The sequence below is a fragment of the Anomaloglossus baeobatrachus genome, chromosome 1, assembly GCF_048569485.1.
Source record: "Anomaloglossus baeobatrachus isolate aAnoBae1 chromosome 1, aAnoBae1.hap1, whole genome shotgun sequence".
In the NCBI taxonomy this organism is placed as follows: Eukaryota; Metazoa; Chordata; class Amphibia; order Anura; family Aromobatidae; genus Anomaloglossus; species Anomaloglossus baeobatrachus.
This window is the reverse complement of record NC_134353.1, coordinates 968,851,925-968,876,340: the sequence shown is the minus strand read 5'-3', so window position 1 is coordinate 968,876,340 and position 24,416 is coordinate 968,851,925. Positions and strand designations below refer to the sequence as shown.

The following is a 24,416-nucleotide window of genomic DNA, read 5'->3' as shown; positions in this document are numbered from 1 at the left end:
AAATCATCTGACTGATCATTTACAACATTACAGTCAGAATTCACAATATCACTGACTGACATTCCAAGTTCTAAGCAGTCTTTGGATTTCTCTGTCACTGACTCTCCTGACAATTCAGGTTGTCTATTTCCACCATTTTTACACTTTCCTACGATTAACTTGTGAAAATCATAGACTAAATGACAGACATTTCTGATTTTCTGTTTCTCTCTATTAAAAGACCTTGCACATTCTATACGTGAATTCTCAAGTTCACACTCCTCATAAAAGCGTAACCAAATCTCTTCTACATTAGAAATATCTGGATAAGTGAACTGAAGTTTACTTTGCTTTACATATGAAGAGATAAAATCCATTTTCTTACCTGAAATGATCAGATGATCTGATGGATGATCCTGTAAGACTTGATTCACTTTGTTCAACAGGTCCAATACTTCTTATGGACTGACTTTATCTTTCTTGCTCAAAAATACGTCAAAAGTTAACTTCTGTAACTTTGTAAAGACTTTCAAGTTCATTAAAAAAAAACATTCATGCAACTTGACTTATACGTATTTCCTAGGTTCTGCGTGATTTTTATAAATTGTCGATTCCTGATCTTTTGCAGGAGATATATGTCTCTGTCTCTCCCCCCGTATGCAAAGTGAAGGAAGAAGCACAAAAAATATAGAAAAAACACGAATGGGTGGCTCACCAAAATGTTAAAAAATATACTCTTACATATATTTTTCTTCAAATACGTAAAGCCGCATGAAAGAAAAGACCTCAAAAATGTAAAAAATAAATGTATTTTATCTATTTAAAAAAAGGTTGCCAAGGTTCAGTTACAGAAAGGAAAAAAATAATATACTTTGATAGCTTATGTAAAAAGAGTTCATTTAGTCCATATTGAACAATGGGAAGTCTTTACCCATCTCTCTTTGGCTCCTGAACGGCAATGCTGGGGATGTCATCTCTTAGCCTGGACAACGTGTCATATCTTGCAGCACTGGAGTCTTCTCACGGCAGGCAGTGTGGAGAGCGCCCCGTAGCCCCCTCCATCGTGTATTATATACCAGCTGTTCAAACCATATAGGGCATTCTAGTGGAACACAGTTGAATATAGTTCATATTACGTAAGCTTCTGGAAGCCTCGGGAAGCTTCTGGAATGGATTTATATATATCCTTCCGTGCTCAGCATATATATTCAATAGGGATATTTTAATACTTATAAACTTTATTAATAACCTATGCCCTCCAACAGAACTGTGAACTTATATGTCTTACTATAACATATCTGATAACTAGATGTATTAATTTTAATGCTTTTTAACATTTATCCAGGTGGTTCATCGCTCATGCGGCAGCACACATCTCTATGTGTGACACTGCAGGAGCGAGGACCGTCTCCTTACCTGCCGCCGGCCCCAATGCGGAAGAAAGGAGGTGGGCGGGATGTTACGTCCTGCTCATCTCCGCCCCTCCGCTTTGATTGGCCGGCCGCTTAGTGACATTGCGGTGACGTCGCTGTGATGCCGCCGACCAGGTAAGTATGTGTGACGCTGCCGTAGCGATAATGTTCGCTACGGCAGCGATCACAAACAATCGCATGCGCGACGGGGGCGGGTACTTACACGCTCGATATCGCTACCATGTAAAGCCCCCTTAATACTTTGTTGCACAACCTTTAGCCAAAATAACTGCGAACAACCGCTTCCGGTAACCATCAATGAGTTTCTTACAATGCTCTCCTGGAATTTTAGACCATTCTTCTTTGGCAAACTGCTCCAGGTCCCTGAGATTTGAAGGGGGCCTTCTCCAAACTGCCATTTTGAGATCTCTCCACAGGTGTTCTATGGGGTTCAGGTCTGGACTCATTGCTGGCCACTTTAGTAGTCTCCAGTGCTTTCTATCAAACCATTTTCTAGTGGTTTTTGAAGTGTGTTTTGGGTCATTGTCCTGCTGGAAGACCCATGACCTCTGAGGAAGACCCAGCTTTCTCACACTGGGCCCTACATTATGCTGCAAAATTTGTTGGTAGTCTTCAGACTTCATAATGCCATGCACACGGTCAAGCAGTCCAGTGCCAGAGGCAGCAAAGCAACCCCAAAACATCAGGGAACCTCCGCCATGTTTGACTGTAGGGACCGTGTTCTTTTCTTTGAATGCCTTTTTTTTTCCCCTGTAAACTGTTGATGGCTTTTCCCAAAAAGCTCTACTTTTGTCTCATCTGACCAGAGAACATTCCTCCAAAACGTTTTAGGCTCTCAGGTAAGTTTTGGCAAACTCCAGCCTGGCTTTTTTATGTCTCGGGGTAAGAATTGGGGTCTTCCTGCGTATCCTAACATACAGTCCCTTTTCATTCAGACGCCGACGGATAGTACGGGTTGACACTGTTGTACCCTCGGACTGCAGGGCAGCTTGAACTTGTTTGGATGTTAGTCGAGGTTCTTTATCCACCATCCGCACAATCTTGCGTTGAAATCTCTTGTCAATGTTTCTTTTCCTTCCACATCTAGGGAGGTTAGCCACAGTGCCATGGGCTTTACAATTCTTGATGACACTGCGCACGGTAGACACAGGAACTTTCAGGTCTTTGGAGATGGACTTGTAGCCTTGAGATTGCTCATGCTTCCTCACAATTTGGAGTCTCAAGTCCTCAGACAGTTCTTTGGTCTTCTTTCTTTTATCCATGCTCAATGTGGTGCACACAAGGACACAGGACAGAGGTTCAGTCAACTTTAATCCATGTCAACTGGCTGCAAGTGTGATTTATTATTGCCAACACCTGTTAGGTGCCACAGGTAAGTTACAGGCGCTGTTATTACACAAATTACAGAAGCATCACATGATTTTTCAAACAGTGCCAATACTTTTGTCCACCCCATTTTTTATGTTTGGTGTGGAATTATATTTAATTTGGCTTTATGACAATTTTTTTTTTCTTTCATTGAAGACAAATTAAATGAAGATAATAATACCAAAGAATTTGTGATTGAGTATTATCTGACAGAATTGCAGGGGTGCCGATACTTTTGGCCAGCACTGTATAATAAACACTTGAAATAGATCCCTCTGTGTGTAATGACTCTAGATAATATATAATAAACAAGTGAAATAGATCCCTCTGTGTGTAATGACTATATAATATATAGCAATACATCCCTCTGTGTGTAATGACTATATAATATATAGAAATAGATCCCTCTGTGTGTAATGACTGTATAATATATAGGAATAGATCCCTCTGTGTGTAATGACTCTATAATATATAGGAATAGATGACTCCATATAATATATAACATGTGAAATAGATTCCTCTGTGTGTAATGACTAATATAAAGGAATAAATCCCTCTGTGTGTAATGACTCTATATAATATATAGGAATAGATCCTGCTGTGTGTAATGACTATATATAATATATAGAAATAGATCCCTCTGTGTGTAATGACCTTATATAATATATAGAAATAGATCCCACTGTGTGTAATGACACTTTATGATATATAGGGATACATCCCTCTGTGTGTAATGACTCTGTATAATATATAGAAATAGATCCCTCTGTGTGTGTGTGTGTGTAATGACTATATATAATATATAGGAATAGATCCCTCTGTGTGTAATGACTCGATATAATATATAGGAATAGATGACTATATAACGTGAAATAGATCCCTCTGTGTGTAATGACTAGATAATATATAGGAATAGATCCCTCTGTGTGTAATGACTAGATAATATATAGGAATAGATCCCTCTGTGTGTAATGACTAGATAATATATAGGAATAGATCCCTCTGTGTGTAATGACTAGATAATATATAGGAATAGATCCCTCTGTGTGTAATGACTAGATAATATATAGGAATAGATCCCTCTGTGTGTAATTACTCTATATAATATATATAAATTATTATTTAGGATTATTATATTATTTATGATTATTATTATATTATTTATTATTATAAAGAAATAGATCACTCTGTGTGTAATGACTCTATATAATGTATAGGAATAGATCCTTCTGTGTGTAGTGACTTTCCTTCACTCCCCACATTCGTTCACTCGCTCATTCTTGTCACTTCCACCTCAAAAACATCTCAAGAATTCGACCTTTTCTTAACGTTGACTCTGCAAAAACTCTTACTGGATTATTGTAACTCTTTACTAATTGGTTTCCCTGTTACTAAACTCTCCCCTCTCCAATCCATTCTGAATTCCGCAGCCAGGATCATTTTCCTCTGCAACCGCTTCACTGATGCCTCTGCTCTTTGCCAGTCATTGCACTGGTTGCCTATCTGCTACAGAATCCAACATAAACTTATCACTCTCACAAAGCTCTCCATGGTTCCACACCACCCTACATCTCCTCCCTCATCTGTCTATCACCCCACCCGTGCCCTCCGCGCTGCTAATGACCTAAGACTGACATCCTCAACAATTCGAACCTCCCACTCCCGTCTTCAAGATTTCTCATGAGCTGCGCCTATGCTCTGGAACACACTAAAAAAGAAAAATCCGATTAATTCCCAACATCCACACCTTTAAGCGGGCCCTAAAAACGCATTTCTTTAGACTAGCCTATCAACTCTCTGCCCTGAATTAATCTAGTCCCTTTCTGCCCTTCAAAAAATTTACTTCCAGTTCTCGTCCCCTGTACCTGTATAAATTCTCACCGACTGGTTCATGCAGCTGGTTTTGATTACCCTATTAAATCGATGGCTGGACCATATATGACAAGCTTTTCCCCCCCATTCACCTTTTGTGCCTCCCCTATTTCCTCATAGACTGTAGCTTACGAGCGCGGCCCTCACTCCTCCTGGTATCTTAATTTTGTTATTTGTATTGTCTCATATTGTCTGTACATGTCCCCTCTTAATTGTAAAGCGCTGCGGAATATGTTGGCGCTATAGAAATAAAACTTATTATTATATTATTATAGTGACTCTATAATGTGTTTCACTTTTTAAATGGAATTACTGAGAAAAAATAACTTTTTGATAATACTGTAATTGATAGAGGTGATGCAAGTGCAACTCTATCAAAGGCATAACCCTCTGTTCCACAATGAAAATATCAGTTCCCCACTTGCTCTGCTTTGCAAACACAAATGTTTCTGTGATCCTGCCAGTAAAGATTCTTTGTTTTGCAGTGTATCGCCCACATATCAGATGCTGAAGATGGAGAAATGATACTGAGCGCTCCTGGGTAAGTTGTTAGCGCACCCTAGCGCCAGCAGCAAAGTTTACCTACCAGTGCACATGCTCACATATTAAGTTATGTCACCCTGTGTGCGCCTCCAGAAGTTTCCCACGTTCACTATGCGCACATAAGCGGAAGCCGGCAGACTTGATAACAACAGTGCATAATTCCTTCTTAGCAGGACACAAAGGTTTGTTCCAGGACTGAAAACTTATGTAAAACTCCCCCGCCCCCTCCCTTCCCACCCCCCGGCCAGGCAATGTGATATTCACCTTCACAAGTGAATTCCCGTCCTGTCTGCAGTTCCGGTCAGCCGCGCTCCAAACTCAGAGGTGTCGGTCGCGTCATCGATCATGTGACCTCATCCATCCACTCATGGGCTTCTGCAGCAGATGGAGCATCACACGCCATCCGCTGCTGAAGCCCGTGAGTAGATGGATGAGGTCACATGCTAGAATTTTAAGTATATGAATACCTCATTAATAATGTGTAGAGAGAAACTGGGGAAGGTTATATAGAAATACTTGAGGAATATACACTCATCTGAGGATGCGGAGAACTGTGTTGTTGGGGAATGTATATACATTAAGCTAGGATTGGGGAGGACTCGGGAAATGTATTGAATATGCTATATCATGATGTGATACATCGTGTATGCGGGAAGTGGGTAGATGATCTAGGGCGGGGCTCTCAAACGTAGGCTGCATGTGGACCCATGCGCTTTTGCACATCAGCTGCAAACCCTTCCGATGGCCGCTGCTAGGCTAGACAGCCAGCCATGCAATTGTAGCCAATCAGCACACTCCACGTCCAGCTGATGTGTAGCGCGCTGAGTGGCTAGAGGCGCTCATTGGAACCTCCGGGCAGTGGCCTGTGTGCCTCTTTCCAATCAGTGCACTCTACGTCAACAGCCGGTGCGATGAGCGTGCTTATTGGCTAAAGGCGCGCATGCCCTGCTCAGCAACAGGAGGTTCCCATGAGTGTCAGGAGGAGCTGTGATTTTTTTTCTATTGGCCGTTATCAGAGTAGAGATATATATAATATATATATATATATATATCTCTCTCACACACAGACACCCACATAGAGCAGAAAGGCTACATCAGGGGGAGCTGAGCTGTTCTTTATTAGACAGTATCAAAGAATATATGTGTGTGTAATAAAAATATATATATATAATATACATACATAGAAAAAAAAATTATGCGGCCCAGCAGCAGTAAACTTTTTCAGTGTGTGGCCCATACGTCTGCCCTAGGGACTGCTGTGATAGGGGCTCTGCAGACTTTACAGCTCTTCTCTCTGTGTTGCAGGCATCCTGGAAGGAGGAGGTGAATCCGAAGATTCTTTTTGCTGCGTTTATCCCCATTTAAACTAACCTCAAGGTCCTCCAAAATGTAGAAAGAATCAAACCCCAGCATCGAGTCTGCACCTTCCTGCGTGAGAACAGCCTCAGGACTGCGAACGCTCGTTTCTTGCCAGTTCTTGGTCAATTCATGATCTAGTAATGATTTAGATGCTAGTGTAATTCATTACCCAATGAGGGGTCTAGATATCGGAATTCCGATCTATAATCAATATTAATAGCTTCAGAAATGCCACACAATAGAAAAAAGCATTTGTGTCCGTGTGGCAAAGAGTACGCCCACATGGGAAGTTTAATAAGACACAGGAAAGCATGTTCTACGTATAACTCCAGCAATACTGGTAAAAAGCCAATTGTGTGCGGGGAAGCAGACTGCAAATTTCAATACATCAACGTCCTGGGACTTAAACAACATTTAACAAAAGAACACGGATTTGTGTTCACTGAAGAAGAAAAGACATTTGTGTCCAGAGGTGAGTTTCAGGAATGGAAAGATGATTTAGAGAGGGATACAAATTATAGCTTTTATAAGAGCAAAACTGCATTGAGAACTGAAGGCACTGTTGAGTATTACTACTGTAACAGATCCGGTCAATGTAAGGTAACAAGCAGTGTGAAATGCCCAGCTAGAATGACAGCCACAACACTCCCTGATGGAACAGTAAATCTCTGCTTCTGTTCTACTCATTATGGACATCCTACTCAATTGTGTGACATTAGGCTTCCAAAGGGTGACCGAGAAGACATTGCTGAAAATATTCAAGAGAGGAAGCCAGGTAATGTGTGCATGGAACTAGACTGTGAATTCAGATACTTGACCGTGCATGAATTTTGTCACCATTTGAGGAAGGTTCACGGATTTGTGTTGACTGAAGAAGAAAAGACATTTGGGTCCAGAGTGGACTTTCAGCAATGGAAAGATAATTTAGAGAGGGATACAAATGCTAGCTTTTATAAGAAAAATACTTCATTCCTGACTGACGGCACTGTTGAGTATTACTACTGTAACAGATCAGGACAGTATAAGGGAGCAAGCAGTGGAATTAGAAAATGTAAGTCGCAGGGTACATGCAAAATAAACACGAACTGCACGGCCAGAATGAAAGCCAAAACCCTCTCTGATGGAGCCGTACACCTGTACGTCTGTTATACTCATTATGGACATGATGCTCAGTTGTGTCACATTAGGATTCCAAAGCGGGACAGAGAAGACATTGCGGAAAATCTTCAAGAGGGGATTCCAGCCAAGAAAATAGTAAAGCGCCTGTTTGCAAGTGAGGTTCTGTCTCTAGAGCGTAAACATCTGGTCACCAATAAAGATATATCTAATATTGCTTCAGCTTATCGCATTGACAGAATACAGCGACATTCTGAAGACCACATAAGTGTAGATTCACACATTCTTGAAGATTTGGAGATGGAGAAGTCGTCTGTTATACTGTATAAACGGCAACAAGAAGGCGCCTTCACTCACCCACCTGACCTGCAGCACAAGCTAAACAAAGAAGACTTTGTTCTCGGAATCATGTCCAATTTCCAAATGAAAATGTTTCAAAAGTTTGGGAATAAAATTGTATGTTTGGACTGTACACATGGGACAAATGGCTATGATTTCCATCTCATAACAATACTTGTAATTGATGATTTTAGTGAAAGCGTTCCTGTAGCCTGGATGATATCCAATAAGGAAACCACTTGTGTACTTACAATATTTTTTTCTCAGGTAAGGAAAATTGCTGGAGCAGTGTCTACTAAAGTAATAATGAGCGACAAAGGACCTCAATATTACAAGAGTTGGGTTAATGCTTTTGACTGCAAAGTTAACGCAAAAAAGTTATTATGCATAAGGCACGTTGTTAAAGATTGGAAAGAAAACCTGAGAAGCATTCATGACAAAAATGTAGCAGATCAAATGTACAAAACACTTACTTTATTACTTGAAGAACAGGATTCCAAAATTTTTGAAAAGCTCCTAAACAAAATGCTCCTTACAATGGATGAGAGTGAGAAAACCACGTCTTTCTTAGAATACTTCCGAAAAGAATGGGTTCCTTGTAAAGAACAATGGGCAAAGTGTTTCCGCCTCCACAGTGGAATAACCACAAACATGTGCTTGGACCGCTGTCACAGGTCTATAAAGTATGAATATCTCGATGGTAAGAAAAACAAAACCGTGGATGAATTGTATGTCGCTTTAAATGAAATGGCTCAAGAGCTAGCGAGAAAAAGACTTGTGAAACTTGAAAAAGGGAAGACAATGTGGAAAGTTACACAATTTCACAACAGGCATCGTAAAGCATTAACGCTTCCCATTTCTCTTGTGAAGCAAATGTCATCGACTAAATGGACCGTTTCCAGTCAGATAACTATTAACGAAACTACAACTGCATCAAATCCTTTAGTGTATGTTGTTGAAAAGAAAGACGCGAACTGTGAAAAGCCCTGCCATCTATATTGTGAGCAGTGCAAGATTTGCCTTCATGACTACAGCTGTAATTGTCCCGACTCTGCGACAAAGTCTATGATATGTAAACACATTCATTTAGTTGTAATACATACTAAGAACTCAGGTAACGATTCAGAGCATGTAATGGATGCAATCATGGCAAATGATGATTTGCAGTGTGACGCTTCAGAATTCTCTGGTAATGAAAGCCCATCTTCTTCACCTGATCATGTGGCTACGTCTCTTGTAGGAACAGCTTCTGTGTTAGAATCTTTGAATATCGGTAAGAGCCATATGAAAGAACAAACTGATGTGCTTCGAATGAAACAAGAGCTTATTAATGCAGCACACATGATCTGTGATGAAGTACAAAATGGCAGTGCTGAGGACATGGATTTGCTTACAGCTGCAAGAAATCAGATCACAGCAGGGATTTCAGTTTTGAACTTGATAAAATCTCGTACCTCAACCCCAGCATCAAAATCCTCAGTCTAATGCTTTCAGAGATCTCTATGGGTCCACAGCATCCGTACCTGCAAACAAAGCAACTGAAAAGCAAAAACGTCATCTGCACCAAAAAAGAAAAATAGGGTGAAAGGCCATATGAGTAAAGCCTGCTTTACACGTTTCAATTTCGCATACGATCTCGTGTGCGATGTGACCCGCCCTCATCGTTTGTGTGGCACGTTCAATTTGTTGACCGTGTCACACAAACGATTAATTCCCATCACACGCACTTACCCTTCCATACAACCTCGATGTGGGCGGCGAACATCCACTTCCTGGAGTGGGAGGGACGTTCGGCGTCACAGCGACGTCACACGGCAGGCGGCCAATAGAAGCGGAGGGGCGGAGATGAGTGGGACGTAAACATCCCGCCCACTTCCTTCCGCATTGCCGGTGGGACGCAGATAAGCTGTGTTCATCGTTCCCGGGGTGTCACACACCGCGATGTGTGCTACCTCGGGAACATTGAACAACCGCACGTTCAATTTTTAGTAATTGAAAGACGTGTATGCGATGAACGGTTTTTCGTTCAATCGCAATCGCACATAGGTTTTACATGCTACAATATTACTTACGATGCCGGATATGCGTCACTTACGACATGACCAAGCCGACACATCGTAAGATTTATTGTAGCGTGTAAAGCCCGCTTAAGCCATCTTTTGAGGAAAAGCAGATCTTTCGACAGAGACTATTGTGAAGAACAAAATACTGATGATCACACATACTGTAAATTGCCAATAGAAAGATCATCAAAAAGTTCTAAATATGGAAACAAAACTATAATAATTCAGATGAGTTACCAGTTTTGGGCTGCTTACACAGGAACGCTTTTAAAGCGCACGCTTCTTGCTGCTGTGTGGGCGCTTTACATAGTGCATCATTGAGCGCTGTGGCCAGAGAAATCCCATTACCCTTTTGTGAAGGGTCATGTGACCTCTCATAGGCTTACATGAGCTGCTTTCCAGTGCTTGGCACTTGAAAATAGATTATGCTCTAGCTGCCTAAAATCTCCAGCACTAGCGATTTTGAGCACATAGGTGTTTTGTTGTAATGGACACCTATGCATTGACCGCTTCTAGGCCTCATGTCCACTGATGGGAACTGCTGTGAGGCAGAGTTATCTCCACGGCTGCAGTTGCAGGCCCATGCGGAATCTATGCCACCTTATCCTTATATAAAGGCTGCAGACTCTGCAGAAGAAATGGGAAGTGCTGCGGAGAAACTTCCTCGGGAATCTGCTGTGCAGTATTTCCGCAATTGCCGGCGGCCCCTTAGGAATGAATGGCCAGAATCAATTGCGGAATCTGCACTGTAGGATCTGTAGTGCGGATTCCGCAATTGATCACGCACAGTGGACACGGGCCCTGACAAGCTTTAATTGCGCCGTAGAAGATCGCAGTGATTAGTGCTTCTAAAAATTCTCATGTGAAAGCAGCCAAAAGTTGTGCAAGCCGTTCTGGAAGTAAAACCAGGCTTGTGAATAATTCTGATACTAATGGTGAACAATTCTTACATGCTTCTGACATCATGGAGGGAAGAAGGAAAGTGCAAGAAGGTGAAATTGATGTAATACCTTCCATAGTTCATTGACATAAGTCTAGAATTGGTGCGGATTTTTTTCTGATGATGCACGGCTTTTAGTGACAGAAGTTGACTGGGCTGTTAATTTACAGGGTTATAGCCTATTCAGGAATGACCGTACAAATAAGCGAGGGGGAGGTGTGTGTCTATATGTAAAATCATCCTTAAAACCCATCCTGCGTGACAACATATGTGAGGGTACTGAGAATGTAGAGTCCCTATGGGTGGAGATAAGGGGGGGGAGAGTGAATAATAAAATACTGATAGGGGTGTGTTATAAGACGCCGAATATTATGGAAGAGGTAGAGAATCTCCTCATAAAGCAAATTGATAAAGCAGCGAGTCTCGGAGAGGTAATTATTATGGGGGACTTTAACTATCCTGATATAAATTGGGGAACAGAAACTTGCAGTTCCAGCAAAGGAAATAGATTTTTGATAACAATGAAAGATAATTACCTTTCACAAATGGTACAGGACCCCACAAGAGGGGGAGCACTACTAGACCTTGTACTAACCAATAGGCCAGACCGCATATCAAATATACAAGATGGGGGTTACTTGGGGAATAGTGATCACAAAATAATAAGTTTTCATGTATTCTTTAGTAAGATGTATAGTAGAGTGGCTACAAGGACACTAAACTTCAGGAAAGCAAATTTTAAACGGTTGAGAGATGATCTTAGTGCAATAAACTGGGATGATGTACTAAGTAATAAAAGTACACAAAGCAAATGGGAGACTTTTATGAGCATCCTGAATAGGGCTTGTGCAGAAAATATACCCTATGGGAACAAACATGCTAGAAATAGGAGGAAACCCCTATGGCTAAATAGAGCTGTAAGGGAAGCAATAAAAGAAAAACAGAAAGCCTTAAAAGAATTAAAGAGGGTAGGTAGTGATGAGGCATTATATAATTATAGAAAATTAAATAAAATATGTAAAAAGCAAATTAAGTTAGCTAAGTATGAGACAGAGAAACTCATTGCGAGAGAAAGTAAAAATAATCCTAAAATATTCTTTAACTACATAAACAGTAAAAAACTGAAAAGCGATAGTGTTGGCCCCCTTAAAAATAGTCTTGGTGAAATGGTGGAAGGGGATGAGGGTAAAGCCAACCTGCTGAATGACTTTTTTTCTACGGTTTTTATACAAGAAAATGCCATGGCAGATGACATGACCAGTGATGCCATAAATTCACCCTTGAATATTACCTGCTTAACCCAGCAGGAAGTACGCCGCCGCCTCGAAATCACTAAGGTTGACAAATCTCCGGGCCCGGATGGCATACACCCCAGAGTACTACAGGAATTGAGTTCTGTGATAGATAGACCATTATTTTTAATCTTCTCAGATTCCTTAATAACAGGGTCGGTACCGCAGGACTGGCGCATAGCAAATGTGGTGCCAATATTCAAAAAGGGGACAAAACTGAGCCGGGAAATTATAGGCCGGTAAGTTTAACCTCTACGGTTGGTAAAATCCTTGAGGGTTTCTTGAGAGATGCTATACTGGAGTATCTCAAGAAAAATAACCTTATGACAGAGTATCAACATGGGTTTATGAGGGATCGATCCTGTCAAACTAATTTGATCAGCTTCTATGAAGAGGTAAGTTCAAGCCTGGACCAGGGAAATGCAGTGGATGTTGTGTATATGGACTTTTCAAAAGCTTTTGATACGGTGCCACACAAAAGGTTGGTACATAAAATGAGAATAATGGGGATAGGGGAAAATATGTGTAACTGGGTTAAAAACTGGCTCAGTGATAGGAAACAAAGGGTGGTTATTAATGGTACGTACTCGGACTGGGTCTCAGTTCATAGTGGGGTACCACAGGGGTCAGTATTGGGCCCGCTTCTTTTCAACATATTTATAAATGACCTTGTTGGGGGCATGCGGAGTAGAATTTCAATATTTGCAGATGATACTAAACTCTGCAGGGTAATCAATACAGAGGAGGATAATTTTATATTACAGGGAGATTTATGTAAATTGGAGGATTGGGCTGAGAAGTGGCAATTGAAGTTTAATGTAGATAAATGTAAGGTCATGCACTTGGGTAGAGGAAATAACATTTATGATTATGTACTTAATTGTAGAACACTGGGTAAAACAGACACAGAAAAAGACTTGGGTGTATGGGTGGATGGTAAACTTCACTTTAGTGGACAGTGTCAGGCAGCTGCTGCCAGGGCTAATAAAATAATGGGATGTATTAAAAGAGGTATAAGTGTTCATGAAAAAAATATAGTTCTACCTCTGTACAAGTCACTAGTGCGACCGCACTTAGAATACTGTGTACAATTCTGGTCACCGATATATAAGAAGGACATAGCTGAACTGGAGAGGGTGCAAAGAAGAGCGACCAAGATTATTAGAGGAATGGGGGGGCTGCAATACGAAGACAGGTTATTAAACTTGGGGTTATTTAGTCTGGAAAAACGAAGGCTTAGGGGAGATCTAATCACAATGTATAAATATATGAGGGGACAGTACAGAGACCTTTCCAAAGATCTATTTACACCTAGGCCTGCGACTGGAACACGGGGGCATCCGCTACGTCTTGAGGAAAGAAGGTTTAATCATAATCACAGACGAGGATTCTTTACTGTACGAGCAGTGAGACTATGGAACTCTCTGCCACATGATGTTGTAATGAGTGATTCACTACTAACATTTAAGCAGAGCCTGGATGCCTTTCTTGAAAAATTTAATATAACCAGTTATGTATATTAGATTTTATGACAGGGTATTGATCCAGGGAACTAGTCTGATTGCCGGATGTGGAGTCAGGAAGGAAATTTTTTCCCCATTGGAACTTGTTTGCCACATTGGGGTTTTTTGCCTTCCTCTGGATCAACATGTTAGGCTACGGGTTGAACTAGATGGACTTAGAGTCTCCCTTCAACCTTAAAAACTATGATACTATGATACTATGAAGTTCTTGCACAAAAAACTACAGGAATGGGCCATGTGTCTGTTATTTTCTAACATCACAAATTTTAATTTTCTTTTTGACAAGTACAACGAATGGTTTAATTTTCTTTGTGTAAGGTTTGTTGATGAACCTCAATGTGATTTATGGGTATGCAATTTCCAATAAATATTTAGGTGGACATCCGCTGCGTATATGTTCCTATTCTCTACAATTTAATCATATTTGTATAGAGTCGCTAAGAGCAGGATCACTCCCGGACTTTATAACAAAGCATGGGTTTATTTTACATTCTTTGTATGTATTTGCCATAAACTGTTCCTGCACCGATCTGTGTTGTATCAACAATATTCAAAGATGTTGAGATAGGAGAAATTGTTAAGCATTAACTGCTATAAAATGTTATAAAAACGTGCGAAAGAAGTATATTGGTACTGGACTATAGCTTTCATCCAGAGATCTGTAACAAAGCCTGAAAATACATAGAATAAATAAGACTTCACTGTTTTGAAGCTAAACTGATTGCAAGATTTTCAGTACATTCATTTTAGGGCCAGCAATGACGTATTAATTCTGATTTTAGGGCACATCCACACATCCGTTATTTCACCCGTGGGTGAAATTCTGCATTTGTGGAATGGGCCCTTATGTATAGTTGTATATAGATGTATATAATCCTCATCGTGCTACCATCACCCTCATCATTCCCACAACATACACCCACTATCCGCACTGTGCCCTGTAATCCTCATTGTGTCTCCATCTTCATCATGCCTCCATCATCCTCACCATGTCTGACATTATTATTATTATTTCCCCTATGTAACCATTTCACAAACAACAACAAATAAGATCAGGCCTTTTATTTTATTTTAAAAAGGGCTCAGGTTTATTATCTTTTCCATGAATAACACACATTTATGTGTGTTATAATGGCTTCATGCAGTACGTACTGCCTCCATCCCGCCGAAGAGGAGCATCAACCAAGAGTTGTGGCTACATCCTAGTGGCTAGAAGGACCTTCCTGGGTAGTGGGCGTGACCGGCTTGGGTAGTGGGCACGGCCATGTTTCCTCTTGTCCACTAACATCATATACCAGTGGCTTCACCACCCCTGCCCCACCCCATCTGGAGGTCTTACCTCAGACCCCCGCTTCTATTATAAGCAACCTCAGGACCACGTGGAGTTTCTTTCTGGTATCAGCTATGTTGGCTGAGGCCCTGCCCGTTCTGATCACATGGGCATGACGTCAGTAAGGTCCTTTAGCCAAATGGGATTTACCATCAAACAAGTCTGTGGGCCACACGGCAGACGAGAAGTGTCCCCCAATTATCAAAAGTAAAAGCCCCCAGTTTGTATGTCTGTGTGTATAGGATTGCATCTGTCTATGTATGTGGTGATTTAAATGTTTGTGAATGTTTTCAAATATCTATATGCTTTTATGTGACTATTTGTGTACGTGTATGTGTATATAGCTGTACGCTGTGTGTCTATGTATATGTACGTGTATATGGCTGTAAGCTGCACGTACGTGTCTGTGTATATGCATGTATATATGGCTGTACGCTGTGTGTACCTGTCTTGTGTATATGGCTTTATGACGGGGGTATGTGTCTGTATGCTGTGTATAGGTGTCTGTGTATATGGTTGTACACTATGTGTGCACGTCAATGCCGTGTGGGTGTACATCTGTCATGTGGGGGTACATGTCTGTATACTGTGTGTGCACGTCTATGCAGTGTTGGTGTACATGTCTATATATGTGTACACATCTCTGTACTGTATGTTTACATGTCCGTGTTTCTGGGGTTGTGTATGTTTGTAAGATGCCTGTATGTAAGGCTGCGTGTCCACCATCAGTGTTCACAGCGTTTTGGATTCAGAGTGTTTTTGCTGCGTTGTACAGTACAGTACAAGCACAGTGGATGGGATTTCTAGAAATCCTATGCCCACTGTGCGTCTACAGCCCAGCGAAAACTGACCTGTGGTGCGGCTTCCCGAGCCCTGGCATGTCAATTTATTGCTGTGTAGCCACAAGTGTCTCCACAGAGAGAACAGAAGAGAGAGATCACAGCAGCCCGAACCCTGACTGTGGGCACATGCCGCTATGGTCCCTGCGGAGAGCACTCGCGGTCTAAGATGCAGCATGTCCAGACCGTGAGCACGTAGCCTTAGAGTGTATTGTGTATGTGTAAAACATTTGTATCTTTAGGGCACAACACTAAATCTATACGGGTGAGTGTCCACCATCAGGCGTCCTCACGGTCTGGACGCAGCGTACTTTCTCTGGTGGAGACGCTAGGCTCCTGAGCGGGAGATCGCGCTGTCTGCTGCTCCCTTATCTCTGTAGTAAGCTCTGTTCTCCTCCCATATATCTGTAGTAAGATCTGTTCTGCTTCCTTTTCTCTGTAGTAAGCTTGGTTCTGCTCCCATATCTCTGTAGTAAGCTCGGTTCTGCTCCCTTATCTCTGTAGTAAGCTCTGTTCTGCTTCCTTATCTCTGTAGTAAGCTTGGTTCTGCTCCCATATCTCTGTAGTAAGCTCGGTTGTGCTCCCTTATTTCTGTAGTAAGCTCGGTTGTGCTCCCTTATTTCTGTAGTAAGCTCGGTTGTGCTCCCTTATCTCTGTAGTATGCTTGGTTCTGCTCCCTTATCTCTGTAGTATACTCGGTTCTGCTCCCATATCTCTGTAGTAAGCTCGGTTCTAATCTTGTATCTTTGTAGTAAGCTCGGTTCTGGTCCCTTACCTCTGCAGTAAGCTTGGTTCTGCTCCCATATCTAAGTAGTAAGCTCGGTTCTGCACCCTTATTTCTGTAGTATGCGCGGTTCTGCTCCCTTATGTTTGCAGTGCTCCCATATCTCTGTAGTAAGCTCCATGCAGTTCACGTATCTCTGTAGTCATCTTGGTTTTGTTACAGTAAGCACGGTTCTGTTTCTATATATATGCACCAGCCTGTTCATAAAGCCTGTTACCACTGCTGGTTTAATGCAGTGGCCAGAGATAAACAGACCAAAGATGGACTGCCACAACTTGAGGACAACTGCCTTATGATTGCTCCCCAGGCTAAAATGTGCCAGCCAGCCCCTGCCTGCAACAGCCATTGCTGCCTGTCTTTGGGACCTCCATTCTGGCGATCATTGGGGATACCAGTGTAGGGATGCCCACTGATCAGCAAGTTATCTCCTATCCATAAGATAGAGGATAATATTCCGTAACCGGTATACCCCCTTAAATGGGATTTGGTGTCATGTGACTACATGATGCAGAATTTCCCTGATGCAAAATTTAATTCAGCATTTCATGAAAAATGAAGAGGACGGTTCGGGAACCCACATTCCCAGGTATGCAGCCCCCCTATGTGTGTAGCCCCCACCCATATATGCAGCACTCCCATATATGCAGCCCCCACCATGTAGGTGCCCCATGTATGCAGCCCCGTATGTATGCAGCATCCGCCGTATATAGCCCCTCCACTGCCCAGGTATACAGCTCCCCCCACGGGTATACAGCTCTCCTATGTCTCCTTATACAGCCCCCCCCCCCCCAAGTGTGCAGCCTCGACCATATGGGTATGGCGCCCCTCATGTATGCAGCCCCCCATATGTATGCAGCACCCCCACTATATAGCCACCCCACCGCCCAGGTATACAGCCCCCAATGTATGCATATACAGCTCCCCCCACAGGTATACATCTCTACCCATGGGTTTACAGCTCTCCAATGTCCCCTTATACAGCTCCTCTCCCAGGTATACAGCTCCCCCGCAAAGGTATACAACTCCCCTCTCAGGTATACAGTTCCTCCCAACGGTATACAGCTGCCCCAAGGGTATACAGCTCCCCTGCAAGGGTTACCCTGCAAGGGTATAAAGCTCCCCCACAAAGGTATACAGCTCCCTACCGAATATAGAGCTCCCTCCAAGGGTATATAGAGCTCCCTCTGAGAGTATATAGAGCTCCCTCCAAGGGTATATAGAGCTCCCTCCAAGGGTATATAGAGCTCGTTCCAGGGTATAGAGCTCCCCCTAAGGGTATACAGCTCCCCCTAAGGGTTTACAGCTCCCCTCCTGAGTATACAGCTCCCCCCACAAGTATACAGCTCCCCACAAGGCTATACAGTTCCTCCCCAAGGGTATACAGCTCCTCCAAGGGTATACAGCTCCTCTCTCTGGTATATAGCTCCCGCAAGGGTATACAGCTCCCACCATGCCCATGTGTGCAGCCCCCACCATGTATTTGGCCTCCCATGTAGGCATTCCCCATGTATGCAGCCCCCCATATCTATGCAGCACTCCCAGTATATAGCCCCCAATGTCTGCGTATACAGCTCCCTCCCACGGTTACACAGCTCTCCCCACAGGTATACAGCTCTCCAATGTCTCCTTATACAGCTCCCCTCCCAGGTATACAGCTCCCCTCCCAGGTATAAAGCTCCCCTGCAAGGGTGTACAGCCCCCCATGTATGTGGCGCCCCCCATGTATGCAGCACCCCCAGTAAATAGCCCCCCCACGGGTATATAGCTCTCCAATTTCTCCGTATACAGATCCCCTCCTGGGTATACAGCTCCCCCCAAGGGTATGCAACTCCGCCCACGGGTACACAGCTCCGCCAAGGGTATACAATCCCCCCCAAGGGTGTATAGCTCCTCCCAAGGGTATACAGATACCTGTATACAGCTGGGGTGTAAAGGTTAATCACCGTGCCACTAGAGTGCAGCGTTGAATATTGGCAGGTTTCCTGGCGGGTGCGCGATGCTTGGGAACACGGCCAGCAGCAGGCGGGTGGATCCAAAGGAGAGGAGGCGTGGCAGGAGAGGAGAAGGTGGCGGTAGCGCATGCGCGGTATGCGGTGCTAGCTCTTGGGCGTCTGATATTTAGCGATTAGTTGGTTGGGAAACTTCTAAATCCCAGTTGACAGAGCGACCTCTGCTAACGTCATGCCCATGTCACCAGAAGGAGCGGGGCCCTCCACCAACATAGCTCACAGGAGGAAGGTAACATTTTTTTTCCCATGTCCACGTGGACATAGAATTGATTATAATGGAAGCGGAGTCTGGGGTTAAGAACCCCAGATGGGGGGGTACAGGGGAGGCAAAGCCCCCCTTGCATGATTATAGTGGATGGGAGGAAACCTCACCACGCCCACCAACCAAGCCGGCCACGCCCACCATCCAAGCCGGCCACGCCCACTATCCAAGCCGGCCACGCCCAAGCTCCTTCCAGCCACTGGAATTTAACCTCAACCTTCTGGTTGGTAGGGTAGATGCTATATTGTATGGGCTACTTCCAGGTTGTATAGGCTCCTTCCAGGTGTGACATGATTTGTCATGTGATAGGGGGGCGTGTTCAAAATGCAGCTTGATGTTTTCCACATGGAATAAACCTTTTTTCTAAGTCCACGTGGTCCCGGAGTTCTTTATAATTTGAGCTTGTCAGACTCGCTAAATTTAAAAAAAAAAACAACAACGGATCTGGTCCGAAATCCGGTACCCATATAAGACTGTGGGAACCAGAATCTGGAGATTGAAAATGTTGGTAGAAGGGATAGCGGGTTAGGAGCATGCGCAGTGTACTGACTGAACCTCCGTCATGGTGGCAAGCTGCTTCCAGGTCACTTCTGAAGCTGACAATTAACCCTCATAGAAATTCACTGCCTTCCCCACCCACCGGTGCGTGTAATTGGTTGCAGTTAGACTTGCCCCACCCTGCGTGGCAGCGTGTTAGCTGACTGCAACCAATCACAAGCGCAGGTGGGCGAGGAAAGCAGTGCAAATGTCTGCGGGTCAGTAACATGGTATAAAAATAAATCACTAAATAAAACAATTGCGCAGGGTCCTCGTTTTCTGGTACCAGCTGTAGCACCTGGTCCCGCCAGAGTCCGAGGGGGGCGCTCTTCCTCACATTTGCCCAGCCCCAGCATGGCCCCCACCTGCACCCCCGGGCCCAGCCTCCGGCAGCGACGTTCCTCCTCTTACCGGTCTCATGGCTCTGCTCCTGCTCACTCCCGGGTCGGACATTATGCTCCTGGGGCTGCTTCAGCCTCTTCCTGTCTGCAGAGTACACACAGTTCTGCAGTGTCTGATTCTAGGCTGTGCGTGAGGCCACGCCCCCTTTCTTAAAGTGGTAGCGCCCAATTACCTGGACGTGACCTCAGAGGTCACCTGTTGCCATATGGTATTTAAGTTCACCTCCCCTGGCAGCAGGCGCCCAAGCAACGCCTCTATTAGTGCATTGCCAGTGTCCAGACCCGTTTGTGCTATTATTTGATATCCGTGCATTTGATACCTGGTTCTAATCCTTTGTCTCACCGTAGTGCCATCTATTCCACTCCGGCTGTGGACGTCACCGCTTATACCTACCGTGGACGTCACCGTGCCGTACCTGCCGTGGACACTATCTATACATACCCGCAGTGAACGTCTCCGGCGCACCTGCTGTGATCATCTCCGGTGCCACACCAGTGTCCTGCCTGCTGCGGACATTGTACCCGAGCTACGCCTGGTCGTACAGAGACTCCTACCACCGGTTCCTGGCTGCCGTGCATTTAGGCCTTCTGGGGAGGCGCCGCACAGTCCCTGTATAAGGGTTCGCTGCTGGTCGCCTTCTCAGGGGAGTCCGGTGCACGGTCCAGTGGGTCCACCTCCGGACGCTCACCGCTCCTCGGTGAGTGTAACATCAGCACAGATAAAGCCCACGGCTGTAGCCCCCAGCTGTCGGGCTTTATCTTGGCTGTGTATCAAAATAAGGTTGAAGTCAGACACTTGCGTGAGTCTCGCATCACCCGGCAGCCGCACACTCTCCTGATAGAAGCGTGCATCTGCATACAGCACAGACCAAACGTTTGGACACACCTTCTCATTCAAAGAGTTTTCCTTATTTTCATGACTCTAAAAATTATAGATTCACATTGAAGACATCAAAACTATGAATGAAAACATGTGGAATGAAATACTTAACAAAAAAGTGTGAAACAAGTGAAAATCTGTCTTATATTCTAGGTTCTTCAAAGTAGCCACCTTTTGCTTTGATTACTGCTTTGCACACTCTTGGCATTCTCTTGATGAGCTTCAAGAGGTAATCACCGGAAATCTTCTTCCAACAGTCTTAAAGGGGTTCCCAGAAATGCTTAGTACTTGGTGGCCGTTTTGCCTTCACTCTGCGGTCCAGCTCACCCCAAACCATCTCGATTGGGTTCAGGTCTGGTGACTGTGGAGGCCAGGTCATCTGGCGTAGCACCCCATCATTCTCCCTCTTAGTCAAATAGCCCTTACACAGCCTGGAGGTGTGTTTGGGGTCATTGCCCTGATGAAAAATAAATGATGGTCCAACTAAACACAAACTGGATGGAATAGCTTTCAGCTGCAAGATGCTCTGGTAGCCATGCTGGTTCTGTATGCCTTCAATTTTGAATAAATCACCAACAGTGTCACCAGCAAAGCACCCTGACACCATCACACCTCCTCCTCCATGCTTCATGGTGGGAACCAGGCATGTAGAGTCTATCCGTTCACCTTTTCTACAAAGACACGGTGGTTGGATCCAAAGATCTCAAATTTGGACTCATCAGACCAAAGCACAGATTTCCACTGGTCTAATGTCCATTCCTTGTGTTCTTTAGCCCAAACAAGTCTCTTCTGATTGTTGCCTGTCCTTAGCAGTGGTTTCCTAGCAGCTATTTTACCATGAAGGCCTGCTGCACAGGTCTCCTCTTAATAGTTGTTCTAGAGATGAGACGGTGTGTCCAAACTTTTGGTCTGTACTGTATATTTCTATGCAGCTGCACGTTCGTGTCCGGAGAGTGTGCGGCTGCCGGTTGATGCGTTCCGATACACGTCATATGGTTTGTGTAAGCGCACCGTAAGGCCGGAGTCACACTTGCGCGAGTCTCGCATCCCACCACCAGGCAGCAACACACTCTCCTAACAGGAGCGGGTTAGCTGCATGTGATTTCTATGCAGCTGCACACGTGTCCGGAGAGTGTGCAACTGCCAAGTGATGCTATACGAGAGTTGTGCGAGTCATACGGCTCGTGTGAGCGCACTGTAAGGCTGGAGTCACACTTGCATGAGTCTCGCATTGCATTACCTGGCATGGCTGCACACTCTGTGGACACGACCGTTCGTCTGCATAGAAATACATGCAGCAGACCCCCTGCGGCCATTCAGAGTGATGTGACTCGTGCAAGTCCCTCACAAGTGTGACTCCGGCCTAAGAGGAACCGCATGTGGGCTTTTTAAAAATATTATTTAAATAAATACTTTAAAAGAACGATGTGGGGTTCCCCCCAATTTTGATACTCAGCCAAGATAAAGCCCGACAGCTGGGGCTGTATTCTCAGGCTGGGGATGTCTAGCCTAAAAATATCAGCCTCGAGCTGCCCGGAATTGTCGCATCCATTAGATATGACAATCCCAGGGCTTTATCTGGCTCTTCTCAATTGCCCTGGTGTGGTGGCAATTGGGGTAATAAGGAGTTAAAGGCAGCCCACAGCACCCACTAAGTCCTAGATTAGTAATGGGAGGCGTTTATGACACCCCGTTACTAATCCGTAAATAAACACAGACACCAAAAATGTCTTTATTTGGAATGAAATATAAAACCCACCCTCTTTCACCGCTTTATTAACCCCAACACACCCTGCAGGTCTGACATAATCCACACGAGGTTCCACAACAATTCCAGCTCTGGTACATCACTGTCGCAGCAAGAGACTATAGGGCACGACCGCTCGCTGTGACTGCAGAGAATGAATAAGCCACAATGACTGATTGCAGAGTCAGATGCGGTCACACAGGCTGCGGGCACATCTCATTGCAACCAATCACAGATGCAAGACCAGCCGGTGGGCAGGGAAAGCAGTGCTGAGTGCATATGGATGAGCAATGATGAACAGAGGCAACAGGAGCAGCGTACAGCCATGCGGGAGCAACCTACAGCAGGAATGGAGCCTTCGTAAGTATGAAACGCTTCCTTCTTTATTTTTCCTTTATTATTTTTTAACTTCTCAAGTGCCGGATCCGGATCAAACAGCCGGAAAACTTTGAAACTGTGTGAATCCGTTTTTTTACAGTCCGGAACTGCCTAGCCCTATTTATAAATGAAGTGGGGGGGGGGAGACCACAGGAGTGGGATGGGCAGGGGGTGGAGATTAGGAAATATCCAATATTGTGTGAGATGCCGAGGGGAGAAGTAATAGAGAACAGGTATGTTTCCCCTCGGTTAATTTCATATGCCTCCATGTATTGATTGTGGAGCGGTTGGCCTATGCAAATGGGCTGGGACAAGTTGGGAAAGTTATATCTCGCTCAACAATAAGTTAGTCACTGAAGCCTGTTTATTTCAGTGTAATTTTGAGTTCGTTTTTTCCTGGAGCAATCAGTAGGAATGGCAGTGGGACTGGTTGCTCCCTTCTCCACATTCAGTCCAGGTTTTGATTCCTCACTGGATCAGCTGAAATAATCAGGAGGCATTCAGAACAGAGAGCCTGCTGAGGAGAGCAGTCCAGGCTCATGGCTGCTGGGGCTGAGACTCCATACCTCCCGCTTGCTGTGCTGAGGAACCGACACAGTAAGAGAATACTGTTTTGTTTGTTACATAGCTTTATTTTGTAGTTAGCATTCTGTTGTTAGTTAGTGGCCAGACGGCCTTAGACGTTTATTTTCCTGTTGTGTTTTGCATGTGTAACACTGAGGGATAAGTGTACACAATAAACACGGCAGTGGCCGTATCTGTTTGGAACCTGCCAGTCTGCCGCTGTCATCTGTGAATCCATAGCCACTCGCTTGGACCAAAGCAAAGATCACAGCTGAGCTATATTCCCTGTCTCACAATTGTATCCAAGTGCTATAAAGTATTGTAATTAGCCACAAGTGTGATTTGTGTACATTTATACAGTACAGAACACCTATAAGAGAGACATTTTCTCATCAAAGTAACCTGGAGGTATTAGAGGGCCAATCCACTTTTCAGGAAACTGTTCATGTAGGAATGCTTAGACCTGACACCCATATTGTGGTGGTGCACCCCCGTTTTGTATCTTATTTGCTGCATAAAATGCAATAACTTCCTACAATAAACGGGGAATCTTGTCATACTCCGCTGGTGTGTGTGACCTTATTCCCTCTGTCAACGGCATACATCTGTGACAAGAGGTGGATCCGAAAATGGAATTGTTCTCAATAATTGCTGTGACAACTAATTTGAGTAAAACTGAAGATTTTGCAATGAAAGTTATGTTATAAACCTTACTGCCATGTTATTTGTTAAAAAATATTTCTATGAAACGCAGCATTGTCAAAATTTTGGAAATTGTACTTCCGTTTGGTGAGATAATTAAAATCACACTTATCAATAGGGGTGTCCTCGTTTATGCAGAGCACAATTTATTAAAAT

The 24,416-nt window shown here is 43.9% G+C and overlaps 1 protein-coding gene across 4 annotated transcripts in view; it reads left to right on the top strand.

Moving 5' to 3' along the window:
* Window positions 1-12,169, top strand: part of LOC142257905 (uncharacterized) — a 31,775-nt gene extending 19,606 nt beyond the window's left edge. For all 4 annotated transcript variants that reach the window (XM_075330198.1, XM_075330213.1, XM_075330190.1 and 1 more), the window contains exons 2-3: window positions 5,138-5,193; window positions 6,501-12,169. In XM_075330198.1, the coding sequence (XP_075186313.1) occupies window positions 6,783-9,494 (2,712 nt within the window). In that variant the 5' untranslated portion in view covers window positions 5,138-5,193; window positions 6,501-6,782 and the 3' untranslated portion in view covers window positions 9,495-12,169. The remainder of the gene's footprint in view (window positions 1-5,137; window positions 5,194-6,500) is intronic.
* The last annotated feature ends 12,247 nt before the right edge of the window (window positions 12,170-24,416 follow it).